The sequence below is a fragment of the Crinia signifera genome, chromosome 19 (assembly GCF_055691185.1).
Source record: "Crinia signifera chromosome 19, ASM5569118v1, whole genome shotgun sequence".
NCBI classification, from domain to species: Eukaryota; Metazoa; Chordata; class Amphibia; order Anura; family Myobatrachidae; genus Crinia; species Crinia signifera.
This window is the reverse complement of record NC_139226.1, coordinates 106451082-106464452: the sequence shown is the minus strand read 5'-3', so window position 1 is coordinate 106464452 and position 13371 is coordinate 106451082. Positions and strand designations below refer to the sequence as shown.

Below are 13371 nucleotides of genomic sequence, written 5' to 3'. Positions count from 1 at the left end.
CTAGGAGTATAGAGCTTGTGACAGCATATTGATTGGTGTGTAAGTAGAACAGCACCTTGGAATCTGTTGCAGTGTCTCCACCCAAATCTTGCTTCAGGGCAAATAGTAATGGCAGATTCCTACCAGGAGTCTTGGAGAACCTCCACCTGGCTGGTGATCAGCAGCTACTCCTATCCCTTTCCAACAAACTTAGAACTTGGGTTATTGCTGGGGAAACTCTGGTCCAAGTTTGGTTGAACCTGGGAAGGACTGGCCCTCAATGGTACAGCGGAAACACCCAGTGGGTCCACCACCTGTTTTAGGAGTCAAGTTCCAGACTGTGCGCTTGAATTATATTATTATACTGTTACAGGACTATGGTATATTCTCTTTAGTGCGTCCGCTGTCATTAATTAGGTACAGTGGGGGTTATTCAGACCTGAACGCTGATTTGCTAATTTGCATAGCCCTGCGATTAGGTAATCGCTGCCCAGTTAGAGTGAAATCCCAACCTGTGCAAGGCTTGCAAAAGTTACCCCGTAGGCGATTAGCAGCAAATCCATATGAAAGCTGCTCACCGTAGAATGATTTCCCCACTGTGTGTGGTCTGTGCTTAGCCCAGGACTTACTCGATGGCTGCAATAGAAATGGGCTGATCTGGGCTGGAGCTGGTGTCACACGACTTCCACTGAAATACCTGGATTTTCCCCGACACTCCCAGAAAACTTCCGGTTACCACCCCCAAACACCGGCTTCCTGTCTAACAACTTGCTGATGTACATCAGGGAGGGGCTTTGTAGCAGTATTTACATAAAAGCACAGACTGGCCCTCCACTGTGCAGCACTCTCTCCCCCTGCCTTCATCACTGTGCAGCGCTCTCTCCCCCTGTCTTCATCACTGTGTAGCGATCTCTCCCCCTGCCTTCATCACTGTGCAGCGCTCTCTCCCCCTGCCTTCATCACTGTGCAGCGCTCTCTCCCCCTGCCTTCATCACTGTGCAGCGCTCTCTCCCCCCTGCCTTCATCACTGTGCAGCGCTCTCCCCCCTGCCTTCATCACTGTGCAGCGCTCTCTCCCCTGCCTTCATCACTGTGCAGCGCTCTCTCCCCCTGCCTTCATCACTATGCAGCACTCTCTCCCCCTGCCTTCATCACTATGCAGCACTCTCTCCCCCTGCCTTCATCACTGTGCAGTGCTCTCTCCCCCTGCCCTCCACTGTGCAGCACTCTCTCCCCCTGCCTTCATCACTGTGCAGCGCTCTCTCCCCCTGCCTTCATCACTGTGCAGCGCTCTCTCCCCCTGCCTTCATCACTGTGCAGCGCTCTCTCCCCCTGCCTTCATCACTGTGCAGCGCTCTCTCCCCCTGGCCTTAACCACAGTGCGCTAGAAGATAAACTATGTCTGTGAGCTGCCATTTTGCAGAATCCATCTTCTTTCCTCTCTTCTGAAGGGGAAGAGAAGTATAAATAGGGATAATTAGTGGGGTGGTCAGGAGTTAAATTATATCTCAGTACAGAGAGTAAACTGAACAATTATGTACTAAACTTCATTCCTAGGTGTAAAGTTTTTGCTGAAAAGCAAAGAATACTAGGCGCTTGTATAGGGAGGGGAAATGAGGAGAGGGTATTGAGAGGTAGGATTGAGGAAAGGAGGAAGTTGAAGTCGAAAGAGATTAAATATAAATGAAAAAGAAATGAATATAATAATAAAATAAAAAAAAAGAAATGGCAAATGTAAATAAAATAAAATAAAAGCAACAGTGAATAGACTAGAATAAGATAAAAATCAATATAAAAAAAAAAAATGGCAAATGAAAATAAAACAAAATAAAAATGTGCGCAATAGTTTACTCTTTTAGGTGTTTTTTTTTTAAGAGGGCAACAGTCTGGTATATTCAGCTGACTATCTAGCTCACCCTAGCTCCTGACCTGATCACAGGGGAAGACAGCGGCGTATCGCCGATCAGTCTCTTCTGCGGGCGGCTTGCGGTGACGTCACTCGGATCTGCGGCTTTTGCACGGGACATGCGGCGTGTAGCTGGGGGTGAATGGAAGTGTTCCCCTTGGTGTCTGGCTTGTTCCTCATTAGCCAGACACCAAGGGGAACACTTCCACAGAAGACTCTGATCGGCGATACGCCGCTGTCTTCCCTGACCCCTGTGATCAGGTCAGGAGCTTGGGTGAGCTAGATAGTCAGCTGAATATACTGGACTGTTGCCCTCTAAAAAAAACACCTAAAAGAGTGTAAACTATTGCGCACATTTTTATTTTGTTTTATTTTCATTTGCCATTTTATTTATTTATTTGTTTTTTTATATTGATTTTTATCTTATTCTAGTCTATTCACTGTTGCTTTTTTATTTATATTTTCCATTTATTTTTATTATTATATTCATTTATTTTTCATTTATATATAATCTCTTTCGACTTCAACTTCCTCCTTTCCTCAATCCTACCTCTCAATACCTTTTCCTCATTTCCCCTCCCTATACAAGCGCCTAGTATTCTTTGCTTTTCAGAAAAAACTTTACAGCAATTATCTTTACCTACTGGGCTGCTCAAAACACAAGCGCAAAATCGTTTTGGGAAACTCCCCCAATCTTTCATTCCTAGGTGGAATCTATAGAATTATAAGTAATGGTCTGTCCTGTCTTCATGGCCAGTGGGACCTGGGCTCTAATACTTACACTTTGTGCAAAGACCGAGTGGTCCAGCATACAGAAGATATCGGCCTACGCCAGAAGACAGAACCTGGCTACTGAAAGAACTAGTTCAGTTATAATGAATCCAGGCACAAGAAGCCTATAGGGAACATTTTTTACTAATTCTGTAAATTGGGTCACAATAACGTTATCCTAAAAGATAATTATCTGATGGTTCCCATCCACAGTGTAATCCCGCCATTCTGTGTGGCGCAGTGCATCTCTCCTTTTGTCTAATCGTTAAGGAAGAGTAGATATGTTGGGTAAGGGTCATAAATCCAATCTGTAGGGGAATCCATACTGCATATTGGGGCCGATTCGGTCCAGTTCCCAATGCTGGGGGTATGCGCATGTGCAGACCCCCGGTGCGAACGCCTTCAGCGAGTTTCACACTCACCAGGGCATTCGCTCAATGACATGCAGGCAAGGGGCAGTCGCTGGGGTCCACCCAGTTTTTTATGGGCGTGCCCACAAAAACGGGTGAGCCCATGGGAACCCCTGTAAATGCAGGCATGTCCATGCCTGCTTGGGACAGGTTGCTGATGTCCATACGGCTGCATTCAAGCTCATATGCTAGTGTGGGGATTGATTTCGGCAGGGGGGCATGCGTTTTGCAGTGCACGGTTTACCTGCTCACTAGGCAGTGAATATACATTGCCTAGCGAGCAGGTCTGAATCGGACCCATTGTGCAGGTGACGGGCAGATGCATGTAGTATTAAATGGCAGGTTCTGGGGGGGACAAATGCGGAATGTACAAAGCATATGGTACGCCTCCAATGTAATATGGCCACGCCCACCATAACCCTTGGCCACACCCTTGCATGTGCACACTCATTCAGAGAGGTTGTAGAGCCAAGGTGACTATGGACCTTATTCTGGTGGGCACGCAAAGGAGGTGATTTTTGTTTATAGATGCCTCCTGCTGCTTCTGTGATCCGCTGTTGTGTCAGAAGACGCAGCATCAGATCACTCTGCGTTGGACATTTGTTTTCCGAGTAATCCTCAGGATGGTCAAAGCTCTAATGTAGCCAAGGCAACTATGACCAAGAATGCAACAGCCGGCCTTGACACACCCAGAAATTAGGAGACAACACATGTCAATCGAGTCAATCATGCTGCGGCTTCATACCCTCCAACATGACCCATTCCATTAGGTACAAAATGGTCTGTTCCTGGACTTTCCTGCCAGTGGCACATGAATATGTGAATAACTTCTCTGTTTTTCAATTGTCAGCTCTGTTAAAATATTCTATTCCTGTTAAAGTTCCATTTTTATTGCTATGTTCCAGTATTCAAGAAGAAAGTAATTTGTTTTAGATTTCATAGCATGGGTGGCGTAGTGTTAACATTGCTGCCATACAGCCGAAGTGAAGTTTGCATATTCTCCCTGTGATTCTGTAGGTTTCCACCTGGTCCTGTGTTTAGTTTTCACCATACTCTAAAAATATAGTTCCCTACTCTCCCAGAAGGTGGAGGAAATTCACATTTTTTTAGTTGGTCCTTTAGAGCAGGGGTGGGGAACCTCAGGCCCGGGGGCCATATGCGGCCCCCGTAGCCAGTCTAAGTGGCCCGCCCACCCTCCCGGCGACTTTGCTGGTAGTCAAGTACAGGGGAATTCTCGCATGAGGTCAGTAGTTCTCGCGAGATTCCTCTTAATCACCAGCCGTTGGAGACTGTCAGTCCTATTCAGCGGCAGCCACCAGAGCGTGGGACGGCTGCAGCAGGACAATTTGTAAGAGGAATTTTTACAAATGGCCCCGAAGGATTTTTTCCCCATACAAACGTCCCTTGGCACAAAAAAGGTTCCCCACCCCTGTTTTAGAGGATCGCCCACATTTTGCCCACTTCCTAGAAAAACGGTCAGAATAAGGGGGGTATTCAATCTGGGTTTCCGTCTGTCGGAACATCCTGACAGTCGGAATCCCGGCTGTTTTCGCTCAGCACGACTTTAACTCGACAGCCGGAATGCAATGTTCCGGCTGTCGAGTGTCGGAAAGTGGGCGTATATCTGCAAAAACGGCCGCAGATTGTCAAAAACCGGTAATCCGCGGCCGTTTCTATCAAAGCAGATTAAAGGTGCCCATAGACGTACCGTATAATTATACGTTTTGTGCTAAAATAGCTTTGCATGCGTTGTGCGTGCGTGTGTGCGATGCGATCAAAAGACAGTGCAAAAAGTATGTGCAGCACATACTTTTTGTATTGTGCGATGAGATGCCGCGGGAGCACTTTAAGATTGATAAATATGGCCCACAAAATCAGGGATTGAGCCATATGCTTCATTTCTTCTTGTAAATGAAATATTTCTTTATTTCATTCAGCCAAGACCTGACGAAGGAGACGTGAGATGTGTAACAGTCCTGATTGTGGGTGCTGGGAGTCGAGGTACGGGCTACACATATTTTGCCACAAATTTTCCAAAAGCAATGAAGGTAAGGCTGTTGATTATAATTATTATTATCGTTATTATTTATTTGTCTTTTTTTTTTTTTTTTATAGAGATTGGATTTTTACTTATTTTATATACAGTAGCTTAGGCTTCTTCTGAATTGCCTAATACCCAATGCGTTTTGTCTAATTACAAACATAGGAAGTATAGTGTTTATTCAAGTTATCAATTGATGTTCTTTATGATACAAACAATACAAATGTATAAAATTCTAGAAAGAGATCTCCTGTCCTTCTCATCCACACATTGATGCATGTTATTTATTTGTTGGTTAATTTTTGACCATCCTAGTCATTACTCACCTTTATTTCCAGTAGAGGACAGTCTGAAGTATACATCTGTGATCTCCGTCTGATCAGAGTAGTTTATTATTTGGTAAAGGAAAGTATGATGATGCCTCCGAGTCCAGGTTACCCCAATCTGGAGTACCATATTCCAATTTGAGTCCCTCCCCCAGGAGGCAGAATGGTATTCCCTTGATTTTTTTTTAAGGCACCACAATGGTCTACGTGGATTGGCAGCAGGGAAAACCTGGAGTGGTCTCTGCTCACCTAACCGAGTAACCTGTTGGGAAGAGCACAGAGCTGAGCACTGAGGAGATTGAAGGGTAGATGTACTAAGCCTCTGACATTTTTCAAACATACCCTGTAACATGGCACTTAGATCTGATTGGCTGCTACTTTACCTCTCATCACCTGATCTCTTCCCAACAGTTAGTACATCTCCTCCAATGTTTGCTATGGGAGAGAAGTGAAGGTGTATGACTGTGAGTGGTATAGGTGGGAATGGGGTAGGCAAGGGATGGCCAAACCGGTCCTCAAGATCTACCAACCATCCACATTTTCCAATCACCTAGCTGGTGCACAGGTGTAGATTCCCCAAGGTGAAAAAAGGAGCGCTAGTGAGATGGGGTGTTTTGTTAGCAGCTCACATGGGATGGTCAAGGTAAAACAAAGAAACAAAGGTGGTGGAGCGCTCAATAATAAATATTATAACATGATAAATTAAAACACTATAAATGTTAGGTTTCGGGTGTGACCCCACCGCCGGGACTGCTGTTTAGGACAGCCACGGCCAAACCCTATACTACCTCTGTTGTACCCCCCAGGCTGGGTGACCGACTCCTGCAGGTGTTACTAGGCTTCGCCTGTAGCCGCCACGTTTGAATGGGTAGGTTAAGCCCACCCAAGCTCCGGTGCAGCCAGGTGTTATGAGAGGACAAGGAGCCGGGGACCCCCCTAGGGTACGGTCAAGAGGAAAGCTGACTGAGGGGCCTAACTGAAATTAACAAACGGCGACTTGCCGGGCCCTGGCTAACGCAACTAAGCGCCCGCGACCTGGTCGCCACAACCCGCGACAACCGTCGCCCAGGGAACCATACAAAATGTAAGACACAATACCAAAGTATACAAAGAGCAGGAGGGACTGGAAAACCCCAGAAAAACTGGGAGACAAGGGGAGAGAATGAGTGGGAAGCAATGGACCTTCCCAACATAAATGACCTGCCAATGCGGCAGACAGAGAACACAGGTAATGAGTAAAGTAATGACAATAAAGAAGGTGTGAATGAAACTACCCCAAAGGGGCAACTCACGACACAGGAGGAACCAATGGAAGAGGAGACCACGAAGGAGCCGCTGGGAACAGCAGGGAAACGGACCGGAGAGCAGCAGACAGATAGGTCCAAACAGGAGCTATCACCGGCGAGGACTGCAGGGCTGGCTTCCTAGATAAGAGGGCTAGGAGCCAATGAGAATGGAGGCCTGAGTCCCGCCTGTCATAACGAGTCCTTTCCGACACCTGCGGCCTGTTGAATTTCGCGGCTTTTCCTCTCTGCCTAGCAGCGTCTGCCGTTGCTAAGCAACGGCGCTGCCGCGTCTCAGGCGCTGAGAGACGTGAGGAGGGAGGACGGGCGTCACGCTCCGACGCTGCGTCCTCCGGCGTCCCTGGTTGCTAGGCGACCGGACGTCAGAGCCGGAAGGACAGGCGGCTAAGCGTACATGCCGCTCTGTCCTTCCAGAAGCGCTCCCACGGCGCCTAACAGTACCCCCCCTTGAGGAGGGGTTAAAGAACCCCGAAGCCTTGTTTTCTGAGGGAAATCCCGAAAGAAACTTGCTTTGAGGCGTGGGGCGTGCAGATCCCTATCGGGAACCCATGACCTCTCTTCCGGGCCGTATCCTTTCCAATGGACAAGGAAACATAAAGAACCTCGAGAGACCTTGCAATCCAAGATTTTTTCTACAAGAAATTCTGACTGTCCATGGACATTAACAGGTGGTTTACCCAGGTCTGCCTTTCGAGGAAATTTCCTAGACGTGAAAACAGGCTTGAGCAGAGAGGCATGAAAAGTATTGGCTATCTTTAAAGCCCTAGGAATTTGTAACCGAAAGGCTACAGGATTAACTCTCTTAACAATGGCAAATGGACCAATAAATTTTGGACCAAATTTAGAAGTTCCTTGTCGCAATCTGATGTTCCGAGTAGACAACCAGACTTTATCGCCTACTTTAAAGTTGCATGGTCGTCTTGACCGGTCAGAAAAAACTTTTCCCTGAAGAGCAGCCCTCTTAAGAGCGTCGTGTACCTCCTTCCAAATGACCTTTAAACGGGCAGTAGTGGAAGAGCGAACTACTGATCCCTCTGGAGCCAGAGCAGTGGCTTTAGGGTGAAAGCCATAATTGGCTACAAAAGGTGAAGTCCGGGTAGCCGAGTGATAGGAGTTGTTATATGCGAACTCGGCAACGGGGAGGAACTCCGACCAGTCATTCTGAGCTTTGGACACAAAAAGGCGCAGATATTGCTTCAAGGATTGATTAAGGCGTTCCGTCTGCCCATTGGATTGGGGATGATAAGCGGAAGTTAAACTCAACTTGATCTTTAATGCATTGCAAAAAAGTTTCCAAAACCGGGCAATAAACTGCGGACCTCGATCAGAAACTATATCGGTTGGAAGACCATGAAGTTTGAAAACATGAGCTAAAAACAATTTGGCCAACTTATTGGCTGATGGCAACTGGGGCAAAGGAACAAAGTGGGCCATCTTACTGAACCTGTCAATAATCACCCATACTACTCGAAAACCTGATGATAGGGGTAGGTCGACCACAAAATCCATGGCAATATGTGACCATGGTCTGGAGGGAATTGCCAAGGGAATAAGTTGTCCTGTGGGCGACACTCTGGGAATCTTGTGTCTAGCACAATCGGGACAAGACTGGATGTACTCCTTGGTATCTGGAACCATGCTCGGCCACCAGACGCATCGGGAGAGAAGATCAAGTGTCTTCTTGATGCCAAAATGCCCTGCAATCTGGCTGTCATGGAACTCCTCTAAGACCCGTTTTCTCAAGGACTGCGGCACAAATAAATGGCCGAGAGGCATCTGTCTAGGTGCCTGACCCTGGACCTGCAGAAGTAGATCCTTGAGGGTCTGAGTAATGCCAAAATGGATAATTGATGCCGGAAGAATGGGCCGAGGAGATTCCCGCAACCCTTGTTTGGGTAAGAAACTCCGAGACAATGCGTCTGCTCTTACATTTTTAGACCCGGGACGGTAAGAGATAATAAAGTTAAAACGTGTAAAGAATAATGCCCACCGGGCTTGTCGGGCATTCAGACGCTTTGCTGATTCCAGGTATTGTAAATTTTTGTGGTCTGTGATAACCAGAATCTGATGGTTGGCCCCTTCCAACCAATGCCTCCATTCTTCGAATGCCCATTTTATGGCCAACAATTCCCGGTTCCCGACGTCATAGTTCATCTCTGCAGTAGAGAATTTTCGAGACATGTAGGCGCAAGAAAAAAAAAAATAAGGACTCAGGATCCTGTTGAGACAGGACTGCCCCTGCCCCTACCTCAGAAGCGTCGACTTCAACGACAAACGGTAGTTTGGGATCGGGATGTCTTAAAATGGGAGCGGACACAAAAGCTTGTTTTAAGGCCCGGAATGCCTCTTCTGCCTGGGGAGGCCACTGGGATGGATCTGCTTCCTTTTTTGTGAGCGCCACGATGGGAGCTACCACATCAGAAAAAGAGCGGATAAACCGCCTATAGTAATTTGCAAACCCTAAAAATCTTTGGACAGCTTTAAGGGTCGTGGGCTTGACCCAATCTAAAACTGCTTGCAGTTTTTTGGGTTCCATATAAAAGCCTTCCGAGGAAATCACGTATCCTAAAAAGGATACCTTAGTAACTTCGAATTCACACTTCTCAGGCTTAGCAAAGAGACGATGTTCTCTAAGCCTTTGAAGAATTAACCTGACCTGATGGCGATGTTCTTCCAACGAGCTGGAGTAGATCAAAATGTCGTCTAAATAGACCACAGCGAAGACTCCCAAGAAATCTCTAAGGATGTCATTGATGAAATCTTGGAAGACCGCTGGTGCGTTGGACAAGCCGAATGGCATTACGAGATATTCGTAGTGCCCTGTTTGGGTACTAAAGGCAGTCTTCCATTCGTCTCCCGCTTTTATGCGGACAAGGTTGTAGGCACCGCGCAGGTCGATCTTAGAAAAGATCTTAGCGGTGCGAAGCTGGTCAAACAACACAGATATTAATGGTAATGGATACGTGTTTTTTACCGTTATCTTGTTGAGTGCCCTGTAATCTATACAGGGTCTTAAGGAGCCATCCTTTTTGGAAACAAAAAAGAACCCTGCACTTAAGGGAGACTTTGAGGGCCGAATAAAGCCTTTAGCCAAATTTTCTTGAATATAGGTATTCATGGACTGCGTCTCAGGTCCAGACAAGGAATAAAGTCTGGCTTTGGGAAATTGTGCCTTGGGAATTAGCTCAATGGCGCAATCATATGTGCGATGAGGGGGTAAGACCTCAGCTTCGCCTTTAGAAAAGACATCCTGGAAGTCAGCGTAGGCCGCTGGAATCCCCTCCACGGAAACCATTGCCCCGAGTATAGGCTGCCCTAGGCAATGACTGGAGCAATGACTACTCCAACGAGTTATTTCCCCTGCCTGCCAGTCAATCTGTGGGTTATGAACCCGGAGCCAGGGGTGACCCAGAACGATCGGCACAGTGGCGCATGAGATAAGAAAGAAAGAAATCTTTTCTGTATGAAAAATGCCCACACGTAGGGAAACTGGCGGGGTCTGATGGCGGACCACTCCGTTGACCAACGGGCTGCCGTCCAGGCCTCGCATTATTACAGGTTTTTTCAAAGGGAGCAGGGGGATGGCCAGTCTTTCAGCCAGCTGAATATCTAGAAAATTCCCAGCTGCCCCGCTATCAATAAATGCAGTAACTGACATCTTCACCTCTATACCCTGAATCTCAGTAGGGACTAATAATGCATTGTGAGGGGAAATAAGAAGAGAACCAAAGTGAATCCCCTCTGCATTCACTTGGTTTTGGCGTTTCCCGACTTGTTGGGACAAGCGCGGAGGAAATGCCCTTTGCTCCCGCAATAAATGCATAAACCGGCATTCATCCGGCGAGCTCTCTCATCTGAGGTGATGCGGTAAGCACCAATTTGCATTGGTTCTTCTTCGACCTCTGAGGGTACAAAGCCGAGGGAAGTAGGCCTCAAACTAGGTCCTCTCTCAGACCTGCGTTCCCTAAGACGCCGATCAATTTTAATCGATAACTCCATGAGTTTATCAAGGGATCCCGGGACGGGATACTGAATAAGGCTATCTTTAATGGCTTCAGAAAGCCCTAGCCTGAATTGGCTACGTAATGCTGGGTCATTCCAGCCACAGTCATTCGACCACCGTCGGAATTCTGTGCAATATGCTTCTGCAGGGTTCCGGCCCTGCCTGAGAGAGCGCAGATGACTCTCGGCAGACGCCTCTCTATCAGGGTCATCATATAGAAGTCCTAATGATTTAAAGAAAGCATCCACCGACGCTAAGGCGGGATTATCGGATTTTAACCCAAACGCCCAAGTCTGGGGATCCCCCTGAAGCAAAGACATAATTAAACCAACTTGCTGTAATTCAGAGCCGGATGACCGGGGTCGCAGCTTGAAATAAAGCTTACAACTTTCTCTAAAATTAAAGAAATCCTTCTGGTTACCCGAAAACCGGTCTGGAAGATTAATTTTGGGTTCTACCAGAACCGGCGGATTTCCTCGTACACCCTCCTCCTGGGTTTTCATCCTAAGAGATAAATTTTGAACCATCTGCGTTAAACCTTGTAATTGACTGGCAAATACCTGAGCCTGACCCTCAGGAGTGGGATTCATCTTAATAACAGATCCACACCAGAGACAACAAAGATATACACACCCAAAATGCTATCTGTCCAGAAAAACGGGAGAATAAAAAAGGGGAAGGGAGAGAGGGAAAGGAAAAAAAAAAAAAATCTTTTTTTTTTTTTTTGTATGGCCGGTGATAATGTTTTAGGTTTCGGGTGTGACCCCACCGCCGGGACTGCTGTTTAGGACAGCCACGGCCAAACCCTATACTACCTCTGTTGTACCCCCCAGGCTGGGTGACCGACTCCTGCATGTGTTACTAGGCTTCGCCTGTAGCCGCCACGTTTGAATGGGTAGGTTAAGCCCACCCAAGCTCCGGTGCAGCCAGGTGTTATGAGAGGACAAGGAGCCGGGGACCCCCCTAGGGTACGGTCAAGAGGAAAGCTGACTGAGGGGCCTAACTGAAATTAACAAACGGCGACTTGCCGGGCCCTGGCTAACGCAACTAAGCGCCCGCAACCTGGTCGCCACAACCCGCGACAACCGTCGCCCAGGGAACCATACAAAATGTAAGACACAATACCAAAGTATACAAAGAGCAGGAGGGACTGGAAAACCCCAGAAAAACTGGGAGACAAGGGGAGAGAATGAGTGGGAAGCAATGGACCTTCCCAACATAAATGACCTGCCAATGCGGCAGACAGAGAACACAGGTAATGAGTAAAGTAATGACAATAAAGAAGGTGTGAATGAAACTACCCCAAAGGGGCAACTCACGACACAGGAGGAATCAATGGAAGAGGAGACCACGAAGGAGCCGCTGGGAACAGCAGGGAAACGGACCGGAGAGCAGCAGACAGATAGGTCCAAACAGGAGCTATCACCGGCGAGGACTGCAGGGCTGGCTTCCTAGATAAGAGGGCTAGGAGCCAATGAGAATGGAGGCCTGAGTCCCGCCTGTCATAACGAGTCCTTTCCGACACCTGCGGCCTGTTGAATTTCGCGGCTTTTCCTCTCTGCCTAGCAGCGTCTGCCGTTGCTAAGCAACGGCGCTGCCGCGTCTCAGGCGCTGAGAGACGTGAGGAGGGAGGACGGGCGTCACGCTCCGACGCTGCGTCCTCTGGCGTCCCTGGTTGCTAGGCGACCGGACGTCAGAGCCGGAAGGACAGGCGGCTAAGCGTACATGCCGCTCTGTCCTTCCAGAAGCGCTCCCACGGCGCCTAACAATAAAAAGGCTGATCAATTGGGTATCACAATATAAAAATTAATTTAATGAGAAGGTATTAATAAACAACATAATATACAGATATTAATGAATAAGCAATATAAAATGAGAAAAAAATAAATAAAAAATGCACTTCAATAAAAGAATGGTTGGATGGACAATATACTTAGAGCAGTGGTTCCCAAAAAGTGTGCGCATAGGCTCCCTGGGGTGCCTCGGAGCACTTGCAGGGGTGCCAGGGTTTGGTAGTCCAGAACCAATTCAAATTATTTATGGTCAATGTAATAGGCAAAATCAGTGCTGGTGGCTTCCAGTTTTTAAATATGTGGATAAACAGAAGTGAATTCTGTCCCTCACTACATAACTGGACCTAAGGATAAGCACAACTTTTTAAATTTAATATTGTTTTCTGAAATTCTCGGTAGCAAACATTGCACCTAGGGGTGCCTTGACAAATAAATATTCTGATAATCTAGTGTGCCGTGATGAAAAAAAGTTTGGGAATCACTGACTTATAGTGTGTCCCGCTTGTTCCTCTTGTGCTCTCCTGTAAATAGGTATGGTGTCCCAGATGGTCATTCGCAAACAATACTGGTTTGGTGGGTGTCCATTGACCTGGCTGGTTGCCTTGTACCTTGTATGGTGAGATTGTGGCCCTGTTTAGGGCAATCGGTTTAGGCTCCAAGTTGTCAGCAGGTGGTGGTGTCCCAGAGATGGTTGTCCAGTAGGCGAAAGGAATAATGGGGGTCCAGATGCGCAAAAAGTGGTGGAGAGCTGGTTCAAGTGGGATGACAAATAAGTCCAATTCCAATGTGAGAGTATGGACTGACGCATTTTGTCGTCCTTGGACAACTTTTTTTCTCAC

At 47.3% G+C, this 13371-nt stretch overlaps 1 protein-coding gene across 4 annotated transcripts in view; it reads left to right on the top strand.

The window, feature by feature from the left end:
* Positions 1–13371, top strand: part of LOC146042838 (2,7-anhydro-N-acetylneuraminate hydratase-like) — a 155089-nt gene that overhangs the window by 35807 nt on the left and 105911 nt on the right. For all 4 annotated transcript variants that reach the window (XM_083163095.1, XM_083163094.1, XM_083163093.1 and 1 more), the window contains one exon: positions 5003–5113. In XM_083163095.1, the coding sequence (XP_083019221.1) occupies positions 5003–5113 (111 nt within the window). The remainder of the gene's footprint in view (positions 1–5002; positions 5114–13371) is intronic.